The 25908-nt window shown below is 44.0% G+C and overlaps 1 protein-coding gene across 1 annotated transcript in view; it reads right to left on the reverse strand.

Annotated features, from left to right (window-relative positions):
* Positions 1-18727: 18727 nt before the first annotated feature.
* Positions 18728-25908, reverse strand: part of LOC149461887 (uncharacterized) — a 76650-nt gene continuing 69469 nt past the window's right edge. The window contains exon 4 of the mRNA XM_089677734.1: positions 18728-25581. Coding sequence (XP_089533860.1) covers positions 24700-25581 — 882 coding nt within the window. The 3' untranslated portion in view covers positions 18728-24699. The remainder of the gene's footprint in view (positions 25582-25908) is intronic.

The raw sequence follows: 25908 nt of genomic DNA on the forward strand, positions 1-25908 counted from the left end.
CTCAGAATAGAGAATCTTATCGATTCCCTCATCCAGGTTATAAACCATATTTTAATCAAGGATATAGAGGGGGAGGCTATAGAAGACCTCAGGGTCACCCACCTAGGAATACACAGGGATATAGACCTAATAATTATTATAGATCCCCAGGATATAAACCACAAGGCTATCCTCCACCACATAATCATGTGTACAATGTTCCTATTCATAACAGTTATTCACCCTTGGAGCAAATACAACAAGAGAACCCCATTCCTAACCCTTTTTTAGGGTGGGATCACAATCCCACACACAATACAGAAAGATCAGAAAGAGGGGAAAGAGAGGAGGAAGAAACAGGAAATCTTATTTTCATCCTACTTCTTCTTCTTCTTCTTCATCCTCATCCTCAGAAGAAGAAGAAGAGGATGAGGATGAAGAAGAAGAAGAAGAAGTAGGATGAAAATAAGAATAATTCCAAGCCGGGAAAAAGTGTATCTGCAGAGCTCCTCTAAGTGTATCTGCAGAATGTAATTTATGGAAACAAATAGATACAATGTTTCAACCGCTGTATGGAGTGAATGTCCCAGAACTGTCAGAAATAGACAGAAACTGTCACAGAACTGTCCTTCTTCTCAACCTTCTTCTTCTCATCCTTCTCCTTCTTCTCATCCTTCTCCTTCTTCTCATCCTTCTCCTTCTTCTCATCCTTCTCCTTCTTCTCATCCTTCTCCTTCTCCATCTTCTCATCCGTCTCCTTCTCCTTCTTCTCATCCTTCTCCTTCTCCTCATCCTTCTCCTTCCTCATCTCCAAGGGCATTTAAATTAAAGGTACAGTGTTCTGCACTAATTTAAAGGCTCTCTGAAGCCTAGAAACCCTTTTTATAAGTTAACTTCGTAGCGAATTAATTTGCATCGAATCGAATTTCTTCCTGAAATTCGCCGAATCACCCGAATCGATTTTTTGAAAAATTCGCTCATCTCTAGTTATAACACTTCAAGTATAAGTGATTCTGGTGACTGGGAAGCAGGAATATTGGAAATAACTCCAGTGCAGGGGTGGACTGACCATTTGGAAACTCGGGCACTGCCCGAGGGCCCGGGGTCAGTAGGGGGCCCCATGAGATGCGCCTGGTACCTTTTTCATAGGCTTTTTTGAGTTTGGGCAAGAATACAGGGGCCCCATGATTCCCTATTGCCCGGGGGCCCCATGAGTTGTCAGTCCCCCTCTGCTCCAGTGCTCGTGACTTCAGATGGTGATAGATTGGTACAGTTGTGACCAAAATTATTCAACCCCCACTGAAATTGAGTGTTTTGGCCAGTTTGACATTGCTTTTGATCATTCAGTCATCTTGCTTACATTTACATTAAAGAGGCACTTGTAGGTCAGACAAATATAACATAACAGTTATAATGAAATAACCACAAATGTCTTTTCTGTGCTCACAGCATTATCAGTTTTATTCAACCCCCAAGTGACATTCAATCTTAGTACTTAGTACAGCATCCTTTTACAGTTATAACAGCTTTTAAACGTGAAGCATAGCTTGACACAAGTGTCTTGCAGCGATCTACGGGTATCTTCGCCCATTCTTCATGGGCAAAGGCCTCCAGTTCAGTCACATTCTTAGGCTTGCGCACTGCAACTGCTTTCTTTAAGTCCCACCAGAGGTTCTCAATCGGATTTAAGTCTGGTGACTGCGATGGCCACTCCAAAATGTTCCAGCCTTTCCTCTGCAACCATGCTCTAGTGGACTTGGAGGTATGCTTGGGATCATTGTCCTGTTGAAAGGTCCAACGTCTCCCAAGCCTCAGGTGTGTGACGGACTGCATCACGTTTCCATCCAATATCTCCTGGTACTGAAGAGAATTCATGGTACCTTGCACACGCTGAAGCTTCCCTGTACCTGCAGAAGCAAAACAGCCCCAAAGCATGATTGACCCTCCACCATGCTTCACAGTAGGCAAGGTGTTCTTTTCATCATAGGCCTTGTTCTTCCTCCTCCAAACATAGCGTTGATCCATGGGCCCAAACAGTTCTAATTTTGTTTCATCAGTCCACAGAACACTATCCCACAACTTTTGTGGTTTGTCCACATGGCTTTTGGCATACTGCAGTCGACTCTTCTTATTCTTTGGAGACAGCAAGGGGGTACGCCTGGGAGTTCTGGCACGGAGGCCTTCATTACGCAGTGTGCGTCTTATTGTCTGGGCTGAAACTTCTGTACCCACATCTGACAAATCTTTTCTCAGTTCCTCAGCAGTCACACGGGGACTTCTCTCCACTCTACGCTTCAGGTAGCGCACAGCAGTCGAAGTCAGCATCTTCTTTCTGCCACGACCAGGTAGCGTTTCAACAGTGCCCTTTGCCTTGAATTTGCGAATGATGCTTCCTAAGGTGTCTCTTGGTATGTTTAACATCTTTGCAATCTTCTTATAGCCATTGCCCTTCCTGTGAAGAGAAATCACCTCTTCTCTTGTCTTCCTGGACCATTCTCTTGCCTTCACCATGTTTGTAACCACACCAGTAAATGTCTAGAAGGAGCTGAGTATCACAGTCATTTTAAAGCTGCCTAATTGGTGCTTATTATGCTTGATTGCTGCTCGGTGACATCCACAGGTGTTTTCAATACCTGATGGAAAGCACCTGTATGAACCTCTGTTCTTCAGAGTGGTAGTCTTTAAGGGGTTGAATAATTGTGGCAATGAAGAAACCACATAAGAACCATTTACTACTGTATTACATAAACAATTGATGTCATTTTAGTTGCATTTGGGTAGTTACAACGTCCTTGTAGGATTTGATTCTGAATACAATTCCAAATGTACACTATAGTCCCTAAACCCCTTTACAGCATTGGGGGTTGAATAATTTTGGTCACAACTGTATGTTCTTGCTCTTACCGGAAGTTATATGCACATGTAACAATACCCTCCAAACAGGACCCTGTTGGTCATCATGGATGTGGTCGGGGCAGAAGGGGGCTCCACTGACACACACACAGCAGGGGGCACACTCCAGACATCGCTAACGGACCAATCCATTACAGGGAGTGGGGGAGGAACTGCTCTTTAATATCCAATCCAGCCAAGGTGCACCGATACTGTCAGATGTTACTCTTCCACCTTCCACGGCTCAGTAATCAGCCACCACACATGGATATTATAGTGTAGGAACTCTGTAATAGATATGGGCAAAGAATCCAAATATTGATGCTGAAAAATCAAACTTACATATGCAGTGATAAAGATGGCCGCCGGACCAACATGCGGCCTCGGCAGTGTGAAGTCAGCACGGCAAGGCTCCTCACTGACGCGTTTCGTGTCACAGCACATTATCAAAGAGATAGCCTTGCCGCGGACGATGTCCGCTATTTATAGCTCCCGCACACATGCGTGACGCGGGCGCCATTTTGTGGAAGTCCTGCAAGGCAGCCGGGCAATACGGAACCGCTTAGGGAAAACCACTCAGCCCACCAGGGAATGCAATACAAAGGAATGAATAATAAATGCTGAACAATAGGATGAGAAATAAAGGACAAAAATAAGAGCGGCTAAAGAAATAAATGACTATACATAACGGCCGCCATTTTATTGAAGGATAACAATATTAATTATAGGGATAATACAGGAGACGGTCTCCATTTTGTTGAAGACCCCTAAAATGATATGGAAAAATGAATGTATATATAAAATAATGAATAATAATACTCTGCCAATTATAGGGAGTGTGCCAGCTGGGATTATAATATACAATGTATACATAACAACATGATGTCATCAAACTAGATATAGCGTATTGCCATTCACCTGGAGGACTACAAGTGCCATAATGTCATAACAACAAAACTATTGGATTACAGAGCCATTATAATATTAAACGTCTGATAAATATATACTTTATTATTACAAATATAAGAGATGAAGTGTGTGTATAGAAAAGACAATTAACAATATGTAATACTCAGAGCCAAATAGAAAATAAAATATTAAATTCAAAACATGGAAATAGTAAATAAAAATATGGAAATAGTAAAACCATCATCTTTATTCAGTGCTCTAGGGCAGTACTCCATTGTTATTCTTCTCCTGCCATCAATGGCCAACCCGGTCCCACACTTCATCCATGTCTTTGGGGACCTCTGATCTCCTTATGAACTGTTTCTTCCATGATGAAGATCAGCCATGGAGTATATCTGAGGTGTATATCAGGGTGTGCTTCTTCCCCACATGAGAGCTGGGATGTCCAGCAACATTCATCTAGAAGACATTTCCCGCACTCAAGGCACGAATACACCTCCAGGGTTGTGTGGGACCCCTGATGTACAGGAAGACAGGACTTCAGTGAGGAACATTTCCCTCACTCAGGACAGGAATGTGGCTTCTCCCCCGTGTGAGTTCTCTGATGTCTGTAAAGATCGGACTTCTGCAAAAAACATTTCCCGCACTCAGGACAAGAATATGGCTTTTCCCCTGTATGAAATCTCTGATGTGTGTTAAGGCCTGATCACCCTGAAAAACATTTCCCTCACTCAGGACAGGAAAGTGGCTTCTCCCCCATGTGAGACCCCTGATGTACAGGAAGACAGGATGTCAGTGAGGAACATTTTAATCACTCAGGACTGGAAAGTGGCTTCTCAACCATGTGAGATCTCTGATTTCTGGAAAGACTGGACTTCGCCATAAAACATTTCCCACACTCAGGACAGGAAAGTTATTTCTCCTCGTGTGAGATCTCTGATGTCTATAAAGACTGGACTTCTCTGAAAAACATTTCCTGCACTCAGAACAAGAGTACGGCTTCTCCCCCGTGTGAGATCTCTGATGTTTATGAAGATAGGACTTCTCTGAAAAGCATTTCCCGCACTCAGGACAGGAATATGGCTTCTCCCTCGTGTGAGATCTTTTATGCCTATTAAGATTGGATTTAGAACAGAAACCCTTCCCGCACTCAGTACAGGAAAAGCTCCTCCCTGTTGGAAGGCCGGCCCGGTCCCGCACAGTCTGAGGTTCCTCAGGATACAAGGAATCCGATGGTCCATCTACACTGGGTGGTGCCGGATGGACATTGGAGGGAGCCGGGTTTTCTCCTGGACTATACTGTGTGATGTCCTCATCTTCTACTTTCCAGTCTGGAGACAAAGTGAGACAATCCTCTGAGGTTTTCCTCATCTCCCGACCATGGACTAAAATACAAAGACAAAGAGGATTACTAGTCAGGAGCTGATTGGTTCCCCCAAACCAGGACTCCGCCCACATCAGGCAGCTTGGTCTCTGAGGAGCTTACAATTCCACCCTCAAGGGAACTAGGAAATGGCTCCTCTGATCTCCTACCAGGTCATTTCTTTATTCATGGACCTTAGTCAGAGAGTGAGGAAACAACCAGAACTGTCTTTTATAGGAGGGACAGTGATGAGGGGATTATAGGACGAGGGTCCCCACCCCCTCTATCACTCATCGCCATCTTCCCAACACAAGAAGTACTGCACTTCCTTATTTAGTCCATGATTTAGTCATGAAGAACAGCGGGGCTGAGCCCCACCAGAGGTCAGAGAGTGAGGATGGGGGGAGAACAACCAAGATGAAGACTGGACTGATCCTGAAGACCACCATCATTGGGGTATTGACTCCTCCCTCATTATCACTTTCTGTTTAAGGGTCCAAAGTTGGAGGATGTTATCACATTATTATCACCATGTAAAAGTCTGTGCTCCAATCACATCATCCGATATAAAATGTCCAGCTGGTAGGAAATGGGGGGAACAAAAGAGAATCCATATTATGTGTATATATAGCAGTGGGGGAGGGGGGAGAGCAGAAGTCAGGAGTATGTAATGTACAACATAGAGTATATAGTGCAGGGGTCAGGAGTATGTAATGTACAACATAGAGTATATAGTGCAGGGGTCAGGAGTATGTAATGTACAACATAGAGTATATAGTGCAGGGGTCAGGAGTATGTAATGTACAATATAAATTATACAGTGTAAGGGTCAGGACTCATAATATTGGTATTCAGTAATCAGTGGAAGCTTAACCACTAGGGGACCACCCGCAGTAAATATACTGCTATAAGGTGGCCCCTGTGTGGAGGATCACGTATATATACATAATCCTGCATTCTGGGGTAGGGAGCGCACACGAGGGGCGTGACCACCATGGCTGTGGATGTCAATCACTGGGTCACAGCCGGTGATTACCCGCCAGAGCCTGGCGATTGCCAGAGAGGAAGGCTGCATTGAATTCAGTGGAGCTCTCCTCCCTGTCAGCTTTCAGCACACTGTTCCAGGATCACTGAGCTCAGCCTTCCGGGATAGTGTGTAACAGAGAGGTACACACACCCCGCCCCCTAGTAACAGACCCCACCCCCTAGTAACAGACCCCCACCCCCTATTAAAACTCTCCCCTCACACAGTTAACTCTTTGTCTCCAGAAGTTAACCCCTTCCTCCCCAGTGCTATTAGTACAGTGTCAGTGGTTTTTTTTTTGCTCTGATCACTATATTGGTGTCACTGTGGATGTCAGTGACCCCAAGTCAGTTCCCCCCCAGTGTCAGAATGTCCACCTCAGTCCCGCAGTCCCACCATGAGTCGCTGATCGCCATCATAAACTGCTGATTTCCACTATTATTAGTATAATAAAAAAAATCCAGTATCTATACCGCCATTTCTAAATGCTATAACTTTCATGTAAAGCAATTAACTTACACAAATTGGGATTTTTTTTAGCAAAGACACGGAGCAGAATACATTTTGTCCAAAATTTATGACTAAATTTGATATTTACATTTTTTTATTGGACATGTTTTATAGCAAAAAGTCCAAAATATTGTTTTTTTTCTCTCAAAATTGTTAGTCTTTTTTTTATAGCGCAAAAAATAAAAAAATGCACAGTCGATCAAATACCACCGAAAGAAAGCCCAATTCGTGGGGAAAAAATCTGTAAATTTAATTTTGGTGCAGAGTTGCATGACCGCGCAATTGTCAGTTAAAGTAACACAGCGCCGTATCACAAACAGTTTCTGTAACCGCTTCCTGACCGCCCTATAGCAGAAATACTGCTACAGGGCGGCATGGGTGCACAAAATCACATATATAATTGATTGGCACTCCAGTGGTTTTCACGCCCCTCCCAGATGGCGTCAGATAGTCCATCAGTACACCAGTAATCACATTTAGCCCCTTGATTGCCAGGAAGATGCTCATACACAAGAAACCTCCATTGCTAGTATAGTGTCTGAACGGGTCAATATCTTTGATCAGATCAGCACTATACCAGCGTTCACATTAGTATAGTGTCCCCAAAAATGCAGCGTTAGCGGGATCAGCCCCGGCACCTGCCAACACCTGCATTTAGCCCCTAAGCTTACCCCCCCGTCTCCCTCAGCAAGTGCAGTGTCAGTAGGTCATTGTCACTTGATACATTGTACACAAAACCGCAGTGTTCACAGAATCAGGCCTGATCTCTGCTAGCACTTGCTGGTAAATTTTGATGACTCTCATATGCAGCAGAGTGCCAGTACTAGTGCCACGCTACCTTTTGGTGAACTGGCGAGCACCAGTGGCCTAGTACATCCTTTCACATTTCTCTTAGATTGTAAGTTCCCAGGATCAGGCCCTCCTCTCCCTCTTGTATTGGAACTATATAAATCCTATATAATAATAATAACTAGAAAATCTACAATTTCTGGGGAAATTGTGTGAAGTGTTCTTGCCTGCACAACTGGAGAGGGCGGAGTAGCTTTGGTCACTCTGCTGGCTGCTCACACAGCTGGGTTGCTATGGCAACTCACTCTAGTGCAAGCTGAGAGGAACTTTTATAAACAAACTGCTCCAACTTGCTCACTTCACTGGCAGTTGCCATCTTCAAACGGTTGTAGTTTTAAAAGTATAAATCCTACAGCAAAGAGCTTTATATTGTGAGAATCATAAGACCCAGACCTACATTTTGATGCATAGTATGTCTCTGAAATATGATTCAATGAATGTCAATGGGCGGCATGAGTTGCAAACAAATGGTCATATTGTGAAAACTATCAGGACTATGGCTTAGTTGTGAACATTTTTAGTGGCAGCAGGGATAGCTGAACGTTTTGATATAAAATTTGTGTAGGTGGGCTTGAAAATGAGGGAGTGATGGCAGTTTAGAAATCATGTCCTGATTTTTCCTTCCACACTCTAACTTTGTCAGCCCCAACTGAAGTTGCTCCATTCATTCCTATGGGAAAATTTCACCACAAAAACCACGATATTTTGTGAACCATTCGGTGAAACGTTCCACAAATAGCAATCCAATCTGGAACAATCAGCACGTTTTGATATATTACTTGTCTTTGTAGTGTAAAAACTGTGGGAGGAGTTAGGGTGGTAAATTTGGCTATAATAATAAGAATATATTTGTGAGATAACAATAAGTGTTCTTGCACGAACACTTATTAATACCAGCACTGCAGTATGACTTGGTGACGTGGTGAGTCCTATAAGTGCAGTACAAGCTGGTGAGGTGGCAAGCACAAGTATTGTCACGCAACCACCAAGAATTCACACACAGGCCCATTGTCAGGGCAAGAGCTGTGGAATGGACAGGCAGGCTTAAAGGTAGGGTCACGCACCGACTGCCGACAACCACCACCCACAGACCGGAGTCCCTCAGAGCGCGGAGACTAAGCCCCAGGCTGCCCTTCACCAGGGCCCCTGATGGTGGGGATGGACTTGACACAGCCAGGGACCAGGTCGCGGCCCCCGAGAAACCCCAGCTGCGGTAATGGCCGCTGCCAATGGCGTATAGCTGGTAGGAACCAGACAAGAACGATAGCGTAGTCGGACAGGCAGGGTCAATAACAGCGGGACAGACAATACCGAACGGTAGACAAGAATACTCAGGTCACAAGCCGGGTCAGCAACAGGAGGTCAGATAAAGGGATAAGGCTGAGAATAGTCTTAGTCAAAGCCGAGTTGGTTTCCAGGAGAGCCACGAGAGTAGAGTAAGAGCTTGCTGCAACACAATCATACAGGACACGAATGCAAAGAGGAAGTGCAGACAACAGGCTTAAATGTGCTCAACCACACCCCTCTGGGGGATGGACCGCAGAGGCCTGAAATCATAAAAGGCTCCCACCATGCTTTGCAGAAACCCAAGATGGATGCCAGCACATGGAGCAGAAAACCTCTGGGAAAAGGTAGGACCTTGACACCCATAGAGCTGCCCAAACCAGAATTCAGGTGGAAATAGCAGATTTAACTCCTCCGCTTGATTTTTTAAAGCTGTTTTTCACTGAAGATCTCTATGCATTGATTGTGGATCAAAGCAGTTTATATGCACAACAATTTATCGCCGCCAACCAAAATTCAAACATTGCCAGACCATTCTCATGGAAACCCATTACGGTTTTTGAATTTATATTTTTTGGGGGCCTAACCCTCAACATGGACATTACTAAAATAAATGAATTGCGGTTGTATTGGTCCGCAGACCCGATTCATCATATGTCGTGTTCTCTGCTGCCATGGCCAGGCATAGATATGAGAGTATAATGTGTTTTATGCATTTCAATGACAATACACTCTGTTATCCTCGGGGTGACCCTGAATTTGACCGGCTCCACAAAATTCAGCCCCTCGAAAATCACCTTAACCAAAAATTTGCAGATGTCTATACTCCCCAGCAAAACATCTGCGTTGATGAGTCCCTCATTCATTTTTCTGGCCGCCTTGCATTCAAACAATTTCTCCCCAGCAAGCGTGCCAGATATGGGGTCAAGATGTAGAAGACCTGTGAGAGGGTAACAGGCTATACTTATAAGTTTTAGATTTAGGAAGGAAAAGATAGTCAGGTGGAGCCCCCCCGGATGTGCAGACTACATGGGGAGCAGTGGAAAGATAGTTTGGGACTTGGTGTCATCCTTTTTCCATATGGGGTACCACTTATACGTGGACAATTTTTATTCAAGCGTGCCACTATTTAGACATTTGTACAATCTTGGAAATGGCGCATGTGGCACCGTGTGACCTAATGTGTGCCCACCATTAGAAGTGGGTGGATGCAGGGCAGTATATTCTAATGGTGGGCATACCACACACTTTTTCTGGCAGAGATTTCTTCTCTTTTTTTCATTCAGTCCACAGGCTGCATACAAAAAAAAAAAGAATATAGTATATATACCCAACAAGGACCAGCGATGTACTGGTACATCCCTGGACTTTGAATGGTTATACCAGGATGATGCCTACATCTGCAGGCATCATCCTGGTATCATTTTTTTCAGCTGGCGATCGGCTTTCATGTAAAAGCAATCCTAGTAGATAATTAGCTGCAGGATTGCTTTTACAAGCAGCGGGATATGATTCCCCCCCTCCCCCGCTGCCTTCCAAGGCTTTCTCGGGCAGTCCCGTGCCATCGGGGGAACCTGAGAATGCAGCCGGTGTTTCTGCCAGCTGACCATAGAGCTGATTGGAGACTAAAATGGTGCCAATCATCTCTATAATCTAGGAAATCGTAATCTACGAGCATTTCATCACTTCATTTTCGCAGAATATAAACAGCGCCATTTGTAAATTGGGAAAGCATCTGATCACACCGATGTTGGTTTGATTAGATAATGTAAGGGCAGAGGAGAGATCCGGAGTCTGATAGACCCCAGATTTCTCAAAAAAGAAACTATGACAATGCCCATTGAAGTTATAGGGGATATTTGCATTCCCTGTGATAGCATTAAAAGTGATAAAAAATCAAAATAACTTAAAAAAAAAGAAAGAAAGTACCCTCACCCCCGCGTGCACACCTGCGTTTGTGAGCCTTGATCCTGTGCTGGTATGTACCATGCATGTGAGGTATCGCCACAATAGTCAGATGAAGGGCAGTAATTCTAACACTAGACCTCCTCTGTAAATCTACAATGGTAGCTTGTAAAGGCTTTAAAACGTTACCTATGAATATTAAAAACATATACAGTTTGTCACCATTGCACAGGGCATGCACAGTTTTAAAGCAGGTCAGGTTTGGTATCTATTTACTCGGCATACCATCATCTTTTATATTTTACCAAATAATTGGCCAATATATTGTATTTTTGTGCATTAAAAGTAAAAGAAAGTGTATTTTTTAATAAACAAAATTGCGTTTTAAACATCGCTGCGCAAGTACTATGGGACAGAAAAAATTTCAGCACCCACCATTTTATTCACTAGGGTGTTTGCTTTAAAAAATATATAATGTTTGGGGTTTTAAATTAATTTCCTAGCAAAATATATAGATTTTTTTCATGTGAACAAAAAGGCTTGGTCTTCAGGTGGTTAGAAGAGTGAGTGATGTGTGGCATAAACTTCTAATGCTGGGCATAAAACTCCCCCACCCCCCAAAACATCTTTTTGGAAAGTAGACACCCAAACTATTTGCTGAGTGGCATGTTGAATCAATAGAAGAATTTATTTTTTACCACAAGTTTTTGGAAAATTACAAAAAAACTTTTTTTTTTTTTACAGAAAGTTGTCACTCAAATGATTTACTGCTCACACATGCCATGGGTATATGTGGAATTACTCCCCAAAATACATTCTGCTACTTCTCCCGAGTATGGGGGTACCACATGTAAGACATTTTGGCAGTCTAGCCAAGTACAGGACCCCAAAATCCAATAAGCACCTTCAGGCTTTTAAAGGGCTTTATTTCCTCATTACACTTCCTGACTACCTATTACAGTTTTGGAGGCCATGAAATGCCAGGACAGCACCAAACCCCCCCAAATTACCCCTTTTTGGAAAGTAGAAACCCCAAGGAATTTGATAAGAAGCATGGTGAGTATTTTGCAGATCTCGTTTGTTAACACAAGTTTTTGGATAATTAAGAAAAAAACAAAAACATTTTTTCTTTTCTTTTTTTATATTTCAAAAGCTTGTGAGAAAAAATGAGATCTGCAAAATACTCACCATGCCTTTTTTTAAATTCCTTGGGGTGCCTACTTTCCAAAAAGGGGTCATTTGGGGGGGTTTGGTGCTGTCCTGGCATTTCAGAGCCTCCGAAACTGTGATAGGTAGTGAGGAAGTGAAATGAGGAAGTTACGCACCTTCAGGCTTTCAAAGTGGTCATTGGATTTCAGGCTCCTGTATGTGGCTAGGCTCCAAAAAAGTCTCACACATGTGGTACCCCCATACTCAGTAGAAGTAGCAGAATATATTTTAGGGTGTAATTCCACATATACACATGGCTTGTGCAAGAAATATATAATTTAAATGACAACTTTTTGTAATTTTCTAGAAACTTGTGGGAAAAAAAAAAATCTTCCATGGACTCAATATGCCTCTCAGCAGATAGCTTAGGGTGTCTACTTTCCGAAAAGGGGTCATTTGGGGGTGTTTGTACTATCCTGGTATTTTAGCACCTCAAGAAATGTGATGAGCAGTCAGAAAGTAAAAGCTGTGTAAATTCCATTATCTCTCCCATAGTTTGTAGACGCTATAACTTTCACACAAAGCAATCAATATACAATTATTGGGATTATTTTAACCAAAAACATGGAGCAGAACACATTTTAGCCTAAATTTATGAGGAAATTTTAGTTTTTTGGGATATTTATGACAGAAATGAGAAAATATTGTTTTTTTAAAAAAAACATTTTTTTTTTCCTCAAAGCTTTCTTTGTTTATAGCGTCAAAAATAAAAAGTGCACACGTGATCAAATACCACCAAAAGCTCTATTCGTGTGAAAAAAAGGACATAAATTTCATCTATGTACCGTATTGCATGACCGCGCAATTGTCAGTTAAACTAGTACAGCGCTGTATAGCAGAAAAATGGTGCAAATTCCATTATCTATCCCATAGTTTGTAGACGCTATAACTTCCACACAAAGCAATCAATATACATTTATTGGGATTTTTTTTACAAAAACATGGAGCAGAATACATTTTGGCCTAAATCTATAACTAACTTTGCATTTACTATATATTTTTTATAGCCGAAAGTAAAAAATATTATTTTTCTTCAAAATGTTTGGTCTTTTTTTGTATATTGCACATAAAAAAAGTGCACAGGTGATAAAATACCACCAAAAGAAAGCTCTATTTGTGTGAAAAAAGACATAATTTTGTTTGGGTGCAGCATTGCATGACCACGCAATTATCAGTTGAATTAGTGCAGCGCAGAGTAGCAAAAAGAGGCGTGGTCATTAAGGGGGGTAAATCCTCTGGAGGTCAAGTGGTTAAATGTTTACTGTAGACAAGTTGCAGAGATCCCACACCGCTGCCTCCCATCTCCTGAGACTGCACTCAGTGACTTGGGGCTGAGACACTACAGACATATCCCTCCACCCGGCACAGCCAGCAGACCACAGAGCAAGGAACCCTGGGAGAAATGTTCTGTCAGAGATCTTACTAGACCCGGGCATGGGGAAGGAGATCCAAATCACATGTCCCAGGAGCCTAGGTCACATAATGCTGCCAGCTGAACCCCAGAACCTCCATAAATCCAGTCTAGATACATAAATTGTGTCTGCAGCACAGAGAAGGAAGATTATCCGAGAGAAATCCAGGAATACAGGACGGGGAACACAGCTCAGGAAAGTGACCAGGGGATTACAGGCTGATATCACCCAGTCCCCGCCCTACTCTGGACCAATCAGTGAGCAGTATGGGTGGAGGAATGGATTTAGTGTTCATGACCCACCTGTGCTGATCTCTGTAGGAGTGTCCTCCTCTATAAATGTCCCCGTTATTCCATCCTCCTCCATAGACTGCTGATCATCCCTCACATACGCCTCTTCTTCTTCTGCTTTCACCTCAACTTTTATATACATCAGATCTTCACCCTAAACCAAGAAAATTAGAAATTTCACCAAAAATATATAAATATAAGCTCACATGAAAAATCCACATATTTTCTCCTCAAATGTATGTTCTAGATGCTCAGTCCAACCAACCTTGTAACAATGAGGGATGGTGTGACCTCCCTGTGTGGAATCCCGGGAATACACAGGACGGGGACATCTCTCTGGTGGGTTCCTGGTATTAGGTGGCTCCATCATATCCTTGTGTCCTTCTGAAAACTCCTCCATCACTCCATACTCCTCATCCTCCTCTTTATACTCTTCTTTAACATCAATATTATCATCCCCGAGGATTCCACTCTGAAATATATAATAAAACATTCATTGTAACAAACATGCTGTGTATAAATCACAACTACCAATAATTGTCATCATCTACCTGATGATGGTGAGGGATGGTGTGACCTTCCTGTGTGGAATCCCGGGAATACAGAGGACGGGGACATCTCTCTGGTGGGTTCCCATGACTGGATCCATCTGTAGGAAACACACACACTGACTGAATCCATTGTTTCTATGTGTTTATCAGATGATGGGGGATCTAGGTGGATCCTCCGTACTGCTCTCTCCTTTACAATAAAGTCTCCTCTTACCCGGTGATGTGAGGGGCGGCTGATTGTCCATCATGACGTCCTTGTAGAGATCCTTGTGTCCTTCTAAATACTCCCACTCCTCCATGGAGAAATAGACAGTGACACCCTGACACCTTATAGGAACCTGACACACACAATGATACAGTCACCATCCAGACACATCCCTTGTCTGTTACTGGAGAATGTCCCAGAATTCCCGGCACCGCTCACCTCTCCTGTCAGCAGCTCAGTGATCTCTCTGGTGACTTCTAGAATCTTCTGCATGTTGTGTCTCTCAGGGTTTAGGGAGTCACATGGAGGCACTGTGATGGTCATATGATCACCTGACTTCAGAAGAGGAAATCTCTGTATTGGGGAACCAATAGAAATATCATGTTAGACTCCCAGAATCCTCCTCACCTCTTCGGTTAGGTCTGTGTTTTATTAATAAAGAGTGATGTCATGTGACCTCCCAGAATCCTCCTCACCTCTCTGGTCAGGTCTGCGTTTTATTAATAAAGATAAGAGTGATGTCATGTGACCTCCCAGAATCCTCCTCACCTCTCCGGTCAGGTCTGTGTGTTATTAATAGAGATGAGAGTGATGTCATGTGACCTCCCAGAATCCTCCTCACCTCTCCGGTCAGGTCTGTGTTTTATTAACAGAGATCAGTGATTTCATGTGACCTCCCAGAATCCTCCTCACCTCTCCGGTCAGGTCTGTGTTTTATTAATAGAGATGAGAGTGATGTCATGTGACCTCCCAGAATCCTCCTCACCTCTCCGGTCAGGTCTGCACTTTATTAATAGAGATAAGAGTGATGTCATGTGACCTCCCAGAATCCTCCTCACCTCTCCGGTCAGCAGGTAGATGATCTCCAGAGTGAGGTTTAGTATCTTCTCAGTCATGTGACTCCGGTCCTCCTCCATCCTCATTGGTGCCATCATGTGATCTATACAGGTCTCCTTGTAGACGGATAACTTTGGGAAATGAAAGTAAGAATGATTTGGATGGTATTGGTCACACAATAATAGGATGTGGATGTGAGGGGGGAATAGGAGGGTTGCTGGACATTGAATAATTACTGCCCCCATGGGAAGACATTTAGTCTGGACTGTTTAGGGTTTACAAAATTTTCAAGGTCCCGGGACCCTCTTGACCTGCTGCATCAGAAATCCCCTTTTCTCTGTTGGGTTTGTTTGGTCTCTGAACTGGTTTTGATGAGTATTAGATCTGCAGACAAGGAATGATAAATCTGATCCTTCCTATGACTTGTTTGCTCTGAGGCAGTGCTGTGAGGTCAATGTCGGCTCATCATGATGTCCAGGAAGGGAACTTGCTGGCCGGAATTGCTGGATAATCAGGATAATTGGCAGAACTCCGGCTGCAAGGCTCCAGTCTCCAGCAGCCTGCTGACTGACAGGAGTGATGTCACTGTCACTCTCTGCAGTAAGAGAAGGGATTGGATTGGGTAACAGGAGGATGGTGCTGGTGGAGTAGAGAGCTGTGGGGGAGGAGTCTGTTCTCATCTCTTCTATGTGTGGGTAGGAGGAGGACAGCAGGGGGGAAGGGTTTGATCTCTTAGTTGCCAAGTATTCTGACATTTCCAGGACATTGTACAGAGTCGCAGTGGATTTTTCTGGCTCTGACTTCCAACACCGGGCACTGCCAGATTCTGTGGTATGGGAAGGTATTGGACTGTCTGCCCATTAAGCATTAATGCTATGCATACAGACCTCCCCAAGGACCAAGTGTCCTTCTTTGTTCTATTTTGTATCTTGACCAGTGAGATGGAGAGGTGAAGACTCCCTACACGTGCTGGCAGGAGATCTTTAAGGAGGTCAGAAAAGTAAGTGAAGGTGGGGTGGGAGGACCATCAGAGACCAAGAGTTCCTATGAGCCCTAAAGCCCCCTCTTACCTCAGAGCCTTGCAGCCTGAATACCCCTCAGAGGTCCCCACAGTCCTTCAGCCCCACTAACCTCTCAGAGTTGTTCAGCCCTATTACCTCCTAACAGACTCCCAAAGTTCTTCAGCTACTCCTCCACCTCAGAGGTCCCAGAGTCCTTCAGATGCAGGAAACCCTCAGAGGATCCAGAGTTCTTTAGTCCCACTACTTCCTCAGAGACCCCTCAGTCCTCTACTTCCCTCAGTATTTCCCTCCCTCTGACACCAATGATGGAACATATTCTTCATGGCCGGCTGGGGAATGTTTCCTTCCTCCTGAGCAGCAATGTAAGGGGCTCTATGCTCCATACTCCTGACCCCGGCACTCCATCATTGTGTTGGCTGCATAGTGTAATGATTGCCCATTGGCTGCCTGTGTAGTGTCATCATTGCCCTTTGTAGGCCATGAATGGTCAGGATGGTCCTTGTCTTGTCTATTTATTGTCAATGCTGTTTGTTTAGAGGACCATATTACTAGAATTTATCTCCACAATGAGGAGAATGTTCCGGCCCCGGAAGTGGGGGAATGTTCTGCCCCTGAAGGGGTTCATCTGGGTTCCCACACTATATATGTGTGTATCATCATCTGCTGGAGATAAAAGACGTCACAGTGACTATGGAGGAAGAGGACGGACGTGACTATGGAGGAAGAGGACGAACGTGACTATGGAGGAAGAGGACAGACGTGACTATGGAGGAAGAGGACGGATGTGACTATGGAGGAAGAGGACGGACGTGACTATGGAGGAAGAGGACGGACGTGACTATGGAGGAAGAGGACGGACGTGACTATGGAGGAAGAGGACTGACGTGACGATGGAGGAAGAGGACGGACGTGACGATGGAGGAAGAAGACGGACGTGACTATGGAGGAAGAGGACGGACGTGACTATGGAGGAAGAGGACGGACGTGAGTATGGAGGAAGAGGACGGACGTGAGTATGGAGGAAGAGGACGGACGTGAGTATGGAGGAAGAGGACGGACGTGAGTATGGAGGAAGAGGACGGACGTGACTATGGAGGAAGAGGACGGACGTGACTATGGAGGAAGAGGACGGACGTGACTATGGAGGAAGAGGACGGACGTGAGTATGGAGGAAGAGGACGGACGTGACTATGGAGGAAGAGGACGGACGTGACTATGGAGGAAGAGGACGGACGTGACTATGGAGGAAGAGGACGGACGTGAGTATGAAGGAAGTGGACTGACGTGACTTTGCAGAAAGAGGACGGACGTGACTATGGAGGAAGAGGACGGACGTGAGTATGGAGGAAGAGGATGGACATGACTATGGAGAAAGAGGATCGACATGATGGGGGGTTACTGGGTGTAAATAGGAAATAACATCTTATTACCTCCTCTGCTGCTACTTCTGGTAATGTCTTTTTTATACTTCAAAACCACCTGGAACTTCCTGCCTGACATCACTTCCTGTCTTTACCTGACATCACTTCCTGTCTATCTTCCATAGAGAAGTCCTGTCTGGGAAGAAGTGAGATCACCACCTTCTGGAATTCAGAGGAACTGCAGCCCCGAGAAACATCTGTAAGGCTCTGTTCACAGCTTTGTAGTTTGCTTTTTGGTTTTTTTTTGCAGTGCTTTTCGCAGTTCATTTTGAGTTTTTTATGTGTTTTTGATATGTTTGTAAGGGAGAATGTCACCAGCACACCGAGGATCACCAATATGGGGCCAAAAGTTTTAATGAACGATCACATAGTTACAGCAAGGCAATGTATCGGAGTCTCGCAGAACCCCTTCATCAGGCATGTGACGGAGGGGTCCTGCGAGTCTCTGAAACATTGCCTTGCTGTAACTATGTGAACGTTCAGTAAAACGTTTGGCCCCATATTGGTGATCCTCGGTGTGCTGGTGACATTCTCCCTTACTGATTCTGTTCGGTTCCAGCCGACGGTCGCTGCAGCACCCACTTATACACACAGCCATTTATACACAGAACATGTGCGTTTGGATTGTACACTTGCATGTTGATACGTTTGTGATGCGTTTTTACTGAGTTTTGTGTTTTGTTCAGCTTTTTTTTTTTTCAAAGTGCATTTTTTTTTTTTTTGCTGGGCAAAATAAAAATGCAAAAATGCACAACCATGCATTTCAGCAGATTCTCTATTGAACTCTATTGTAGCAAAATGCTGCTTTTTGCTTTTAAAAAAGTCCCTGACCCTTTCCAAAAACACAGCAGCTCAAAAAAGCCTAGATGTGAACGTGTCCCATAGGAAGCCATGTTAAGTTGTTGTGCGATTCTGAAAATAGAAAGTACTAACATACACGCTGGTGAGAATGGAGTCTGAATAATCATTCCTGTAAATTATCTACCTTACACGGCTACCAGGGAAATTCATATATAACACAAGATAAGGAAGAACAAATCATTCTAGTTCTTATGGAACCAACACTTTAACAAAGATATTTTATTACATATAGAAAACAAATTAAAACAGATTCCCTCTGAAATCAAATCTTTTTAGTGAAGAAAATGTAAAAATATTCTTTAATGCATAAAAATATCTATCAATCCACTGATAATGAAGATGTTAGACATAAATGACAAGGATGTGATGGTCACAGAGGAATGGTGGTGGAGATCTCTCAAAGTAAGAACACTTCCTTGAATGGTTCTATAAATAAAGAATGAATCCTGGAGGGAATAAAGCTGTAAAGCAATAAATAATATATAAACTGGGCCATCCACTTCATCCATAAAGACATTGTGATTGAAGATCTTCTAGATCACATAGAAGGAGGACTCATCCATGATTTCATACATTTGTTTGGAAGGATAGAACAATCCTCAGAAGGGAACATGTAGGATGACAGGAAAGGCTCCTGACTGGTGAGATCCTCCAAACATAATGATGACATCCATGAACTGGAGCGAGCTCGTTGGGGTGATAAAGCCAATCTGGAAACACTGTGTAGACGTTCTCCAAGAACTCAGCACACTCCAGGTGTGGAGAAAGTCTCCAGGTGGGTTTAGCCTGTCATTTATCATAGATACAAACACACTGTAACCGGGATGGATCACTATGCCATTTGCTCTCTTTTTTAGTCTGCTGGCATAGCTGTGTCCAAATTCGATAGATCTGTACCTATGATCCGCTGTGCTTTATTTCTCCTCCCGAGACCGACACTTCCTATCCTCCATCCTACAGCCATCATACTACACTGCAGTGTGGATGGGAAGAATACTCTCCATGGTGCAATGATAGAAACTGACCAGAATTCCTGGACACCAAAACACCAATCATATGAATGTGGAACTCTTTGGTGTAATCCTCTTTGGACATACTGCAAAAAGTTCTGCAATGCCTTCTCTTCTCACCTTGGAACTCCTATCTGAAGATATCCACCTGTAAACTTGTACACAAAGGGCATTTACTCTGTCAAAGATCTGCTGAACAACACTTACATAAGAACGTTTCAGGATCCCAGCCTCACTTATTTTCCGGACCAGAAAGACTTCTACAAATTCCTCAGAATTAGACATATGCTACCTCACCTGCACTGGTGTGAGAACACTCAGCCCATGGGCCTCATAACACTCTTCAACAGCTCTACACCGTCCAGCTCCCATCTCTCTACCTTCTACCACCTACTCCAAAAACAAACTCATACAACCAAACTCCCAACGATGGGATTCTGGAAAATCGGAACGCTAATTCTCTATTTGTGAAAAAAAAACCAATAATTTCTTATTTCTGTTATAAAAAATATCCAATAAACTCAAATTTTGTCAGAAATTTAGGCTAACATGTTTTTTGCTATATGTCTTTGGTAAAAGAAAAATCCCAATAACTGCATAATAATTGGTTTGTGTGAAAGTTATATCATCTACAAACTATGGGATAGATAATGGAATTTACACAGCTTATACTTTCTGACTGCCATCACATTTCTTGAGGTGCTAAAATACCAGAATAGTACAAACACCCTCAAATGACCCCTTTTTGGAAAGAAGACACCCTAAGCTATCTGCTGAGAGGCATTTTGAGTCCATGAAAGATTTATTTTTTTTCCACAAGTTTTTTTTTGTACACAAAATTGTCACTTAAATGACATATTGCTCACACAAGCCATGGGTATATGTGGAATTACACCCCAAAATACATTCTGCTACATCTACCAGGTATGGGGGTACCACATGTGAGACTTTTTGGGAGCCTAGCTACATACAGGGGTATGAAATCCAATGACCACTTTGAAAGGTGCATAACTTCCTCATTTCACTTCCTCACTACCTATCACAGTTTCGGATGCCCTGAAATACCAGGAAAGCACCAACCCCCCCTCCCCAAATCACAGGTCTGATATACAGGTTTGACCCCATATCTGGCCAGCTTATTGGGGAGAAATAGTTTGAATGCAAGGTGGCCTAAAAAATTAATGAGGGACTCATCAACGCAGATTTTTTTGGTGGGGAGTATAGACATCTGCAGATTTTTGGTTAAGGTGATTTACAAGGGGCTGAATTTTGTGGAGCCGGTCAAATTCAGGGTCACCCCGAGGATGACAGAGTGTATTGTCATTGAAATGCATAAAACACATTATACTCTCATATCTATGCCTGGCCATGACAGCAGAGAACACGGCATATGATGAATCGGGTCTGCGGACCAATACAACTGCAATTCATTTTTGTTAGTAATGCCCATGTTGAGGGTTAGGCCCAAAAAAACCTTAAATTCAGAAACTATAATAGGTTTCCATGTGAACAGTCTGGCAAGGTTTGAATTCAGGTTGGTGGTGATAAACTGTTGTGCATATAAAATGCTTTGATCCACAATCAATTCATACAGATCTTCCGTGAAAAACAGCTAAAAAAAAATCAAGGGGAGGAGTTAAATTTGCTGTGTCCACCTGAATTCTGGGTTGGGCAGTGAATGGGGGAAGTACAGGTGCTGCAGAATTTGTGGGCTGCCAATCAGCAAGCACACCCGGAAGGATACTAGGGGCTCTAGGGGCCTGTGTGTGAAGTTTTGGTGGCTGCGGGACAATACTTGTACTCATCACTGCACCAGCTTGTACTGCACTTATGGGACTCACCACGTCACCAAGTGATATTGCATTGCTGGTATGTGAAAGACCAGGATGTACTAGGTCGCTGGTGATCGCCATTCATGCGGCATTCTGCTGCATATGAGAGTCATCATGAGATTGTAACACCTCAGCACCCTGGGAATGGGGTCGGGTACGCCTGATCTTAGCAGGGACCTCTCCTCCATCATCTGAGCGATCTGTCAGGGTACCACTGTTGTCTACAGGTTCATATTCTGTGGCTGATTGTGTCAGTGAGTCTTCCCCTTCACTCTCATCTGATATGCTCAGAATCCTGTAGGCCTCTTCACTGGAGTACCTTTCGCTGGACACTAAATTTATAGGTACCTAGTGCGATTCATAGGAAAAAGAGTGCCTGGCTGTCAGGGACTGCTTGAACAGCTCAAAAAATTTACTTGCAAGTGCTAGCAGAGATCAGGCCTGATTCTGTGAACACTGCGATTTTGTGTGTAATGTATCCTGTGACAGTGACCTACTGACACTGCACTTGCTGGGGGAGGGGGAGTTAAGCGTAGGGGCTAAACGCAGGTGCTGGCAGGTTGCCGGGGCTGATCCCGCTAATGCTGCATTTTTGGGGACACTATACTAATGTGAACGCTGGTATATTTCTGATCTGATCAAAGATTTTGATCCGCTCAGACACTATACTAGCAATAGAGGTTTATTGTGTATGAGTGTGTTCCTGGCAATCAAGGGGTTAAATGTGATGACTGGTGTACTGACGGGCAATCTGATGCTATCTGGGAGGGACGATTACTGACACTAATGCTATCTGAAGTCGCTGGTGACACTAATACAGTAATCAGCAAACAATCTGTACACTGTACTAATGACACTGGTGACAGGGCAGCGAAGGGGTTAACTGGGGGGTGATCAAGGGGGTAAATGTGTCCTAAATGTGGTTTTACTGTGTGTGTGTAGTGCTTTTACTTACATGGATCTGCTTTCTTCTCTCTCTGGGATGGAATGCGCTCAGAGAGAGAAGATTTCATCATTTCCTGTATCTGTATAATGTAAACACAGGTACAGGAAGATCTCTCATAGAGCAGGGATCGATCATCAGATCCAGGATGAACATCACTGGCCTGAACATGATGATTGATGAGTCAGGAACTGAATCACGGCAACAGCAGGTTGGTGTGTGCACATGTGCCCCCCTGGCAACTGCGGGAGCGCAAATCACATACATATACACATGATTTTGCACAGGGAGTCCGCCCTGTGGCAGTATTTCTATTATAGGGAGGACTTAAAGTGGTTAAGGAAAGCTCGGCGCTGTATTTCTATTTATTGACATTTTTGCACATTTATATGAGTATGTTTAGGTGTGGGCAGCGTTGTTTCAGTTGAATTCACTGATAAGTTGGTTTATTGATTATTGATCACCTTTTTTAGCTGCTTGTGGGAATACTTTGTATTATTTGTGCTCCTCTTCACTAGTGTACCTTTCCAGTTCCTGTGTTTATAAATATGGACACAGAATGATCTCTGATTCTGTACAGGTGATCAGCAGGTCCAGGTGATCAGCAGGTCCAGGCCAGAAATCATTGGCCTGGACCTGATAATCGGCTTGTGATGTACTGAATGACAGCACAGTCAGGGCGGTGGGCTCACACGTGTACATGTACTGTATGTGATCTGGAACAGAGGGGCTGCCCTGCCGCAGTGTAAGTGTGGTGGTCGGTCCTGAACTGGGTAAAGTCAGATTGTTTGCTGATGATCTTTTACTTACTTTGGTCCAACCCAACACCTCCCTGCCAGTCCTATTCTCTGTACTCCATACATTTCCCTTTCCTCTGTAAAACAGAATTATAGTTTCCTTGGCCCACCTCCTACCTGGATTATTTGGGCATTCATCTCCCTCGCTCGTACAACACACTCCATGAGGCCAACTACATCCCCACTTTCAAATACTTGAGAGTCCTACTTCTGTCCTGGACTCATCTTCACCTCTCCTGGATAGGGAGGATCAGTGATGGAAAATTGGCCTTTTTACCAAAACTCCTTCACTTGTCCTGTACTCATCCCCACCCCCATCAATCCCCATCTCCTCCTATACTCTGAAATCTTTTTAAAATCAGGTCTTGTGATTCAACTGAGCAGACAAAGGGCCACGAATCCCAAGACATGCTATGTATATACATAAGGAACAAGGAGGTTTGGGTGTTCCAAATGTTACTAAATATTTCTTGGTGCCCAGATTACCCCACTAACCCCCCTTTACACCACAATACATGGCTCCTTATGGGCTGACTTAGAAGCATTGCTCTGTTCTCAAACTTCTCACCATTCACTCCCATGGAGTCCTCCTAAATCCAGACCTACGTCTATCAGCCTCTTGATGGGTCACACACTCTGCACTGGGGGCTCTAATAAATATTCCAGCAACTTCATATCCCCTCACTTGCCTCTCTGTCCTCTTTTGGGCGATCCTAAAACGGTTACAAACGTTACTAATCTGCGCTCTCCCCGGAACCCTCGGTACATCTTAATGCATTTGCAGCCCCCAGGCCTCACAAGTTCCCAATATAAATTGTCACACATTCCATACCCTGGACTTTGTCTGCCCTTGTACTACATAGCTGGGGGGAGATCTAGAGGAGATTGTCCAATCAGATTGTATAGGAAGGTATTATAATGAGGGAGGTGTGGTCCCGAGCGGTGAACACGCCCTGTCACACCCCCTTCTGTGATACAACAAGGAAGTAAAGGCTTCTGGGAAGTAGCCTACAGGAAGTGGACAGGAAATGATGCAATCTGAAAATCCGTTCCAATAAACTGACAGACAAGTGATGGTCCTGTGGGTGAGGGGAGTGGAAAGCCCATCGGGACGGCCGGGCCATAGATGGCATCAGAGAACGCTTCTGTGTATTATGGGAGGGATATTCTGCCCGAAAAGGGGAACTTCTCCTTTAAGTATGAACCAAACTGGTCACGTCTGGGTGAATGATGGTCCATTCATTCAACAATTTATAGACTCAGCCAATCACAGGGCAGGACTCCATTTTTATTCTTCTCCTGCCATCAATAGTCAACCCGGTCCCACACTTCATCCGTGTCTTTGGGGACCTCTGATCTCCTTATGAACTGTTTCTTCCATGATGAAGATCAGCCATGGAGTATATCTGAGGTGTATATCAGGGTGTGCTTCTTCCCCACATAAGAGCTGGGATGTCCAGCACCATTCATCTAGAAGACATTTCCCGCACTCAAGGCACTAATACATCTCCAGGGTTGTGTGGGATCCCTGATGTACAGGAAGACAGGACTTCAGTGAGGAACATTTCCCTCACTCAGGACAGGAAAGTGGCTTCTACTCCGTGTGAGATTTCTTATGCCTGGAAAGATTGAAGCTCCTTGAAAAACATTTCCCAAATTCATGATAGGAATATGGCTTCTCCCCCGTGTGAGATCTCTGATGTTTGTAAAGACTAGACTTGCCTGAAAAACATTTCCCGCACTCAGGACAGGAATAAGGCTTCTCCCCTGTGTGAGATCTCTGATGTACATAAAGACTAGACTTCCGTGTAAAACAGTTCCCGCACTCAGGACAGGAAAATGGCTTTTCACCCGTGTGAGATCTCTGATGTCTGGAAAGAACGGACTTCTCTGAAAAGCATTTCCAGCACTGAGGACAGTAATACGGCTTCTCCCCCGTGTGATATCTCTGATGGCTGTAAAGACTGGATTTATGTGAAAAACATTTCCCACACTCAGGACAGGAATATGGCTTTTCCCCCGTGTGAGATCTCTGATGTGTGTAAAGATTGGACTTCTGTGAAAAACATTTTCCGCACTCATGACAGGAATATATTTTTTCTCCTGTGTGCAGCCTTTGATGTGTGACAAGATGTGATTTTGATACAAAACATTTCCCGCACTCAGCACAGGAATATGGCTTCTCACCTGTGTGACATCTTTTATGTCTATTAAGTCTGGATTTATAACGGAATCCTTTCCCACACTCTGTACAGGAGAAGCTCTTCCCTGTTGGAGGGCCGGCCCGGTCCCGCACAGTCTGAGGTTCCTCAGGATACGAGGAATCCGATGGTCCATCTACACTGGGTGGTGCCGGATGGACATTGGAGGGAGCCGGGTTTTCTCTTGGACTATACTGTGTGATGTCCTCATCTTCTACTTTCCAGTCTGGAGACAAAGTGAGACAATCCTCGGAGGTTTTCCTCATCTCCCGGCCATGGACTAAAATACAAAGACAAAGAGGATTACTAGACAGGAGCTGATTGGTTCCCCCAAACCAGGACTCCGCCCACATCAGGCAGCTTGCTCTCTGAGGAGCTTACAATTCCACCCTCAAGGGAACTAGGAAATGGCTCCTCTGATCTCCTACCAGGTCATTTCTTTATTCATGGACCTTAGTCAGAGAGTGAGGAAACAACCAGAACTGTCTTTTATAGGAGGGACAGTGATGAGGGGATTATAGGACGAGGGTCCCCACCCCCTCTATCACTCATCGCCATCTTCCCAACACAAGAAGTACTGCACTTCCTTATTTACTCCATGA

The sequence above is a fragment of the Staurois parvus genome, unplaced genomic scaffold (genome assembly GCF_062004578.1).
Source record: "Staurois parvus isolate SC_StPar_1 unplaced genomic scaffold, SC_StPar_1.0 ptg000191l, whole genome shotgun sequence".
Lineage (NCBI taxonomy): Eukaryota > Metazoa > Chordata > Amphibia > Anura > Ranidae > Staurois > Staurois parvus.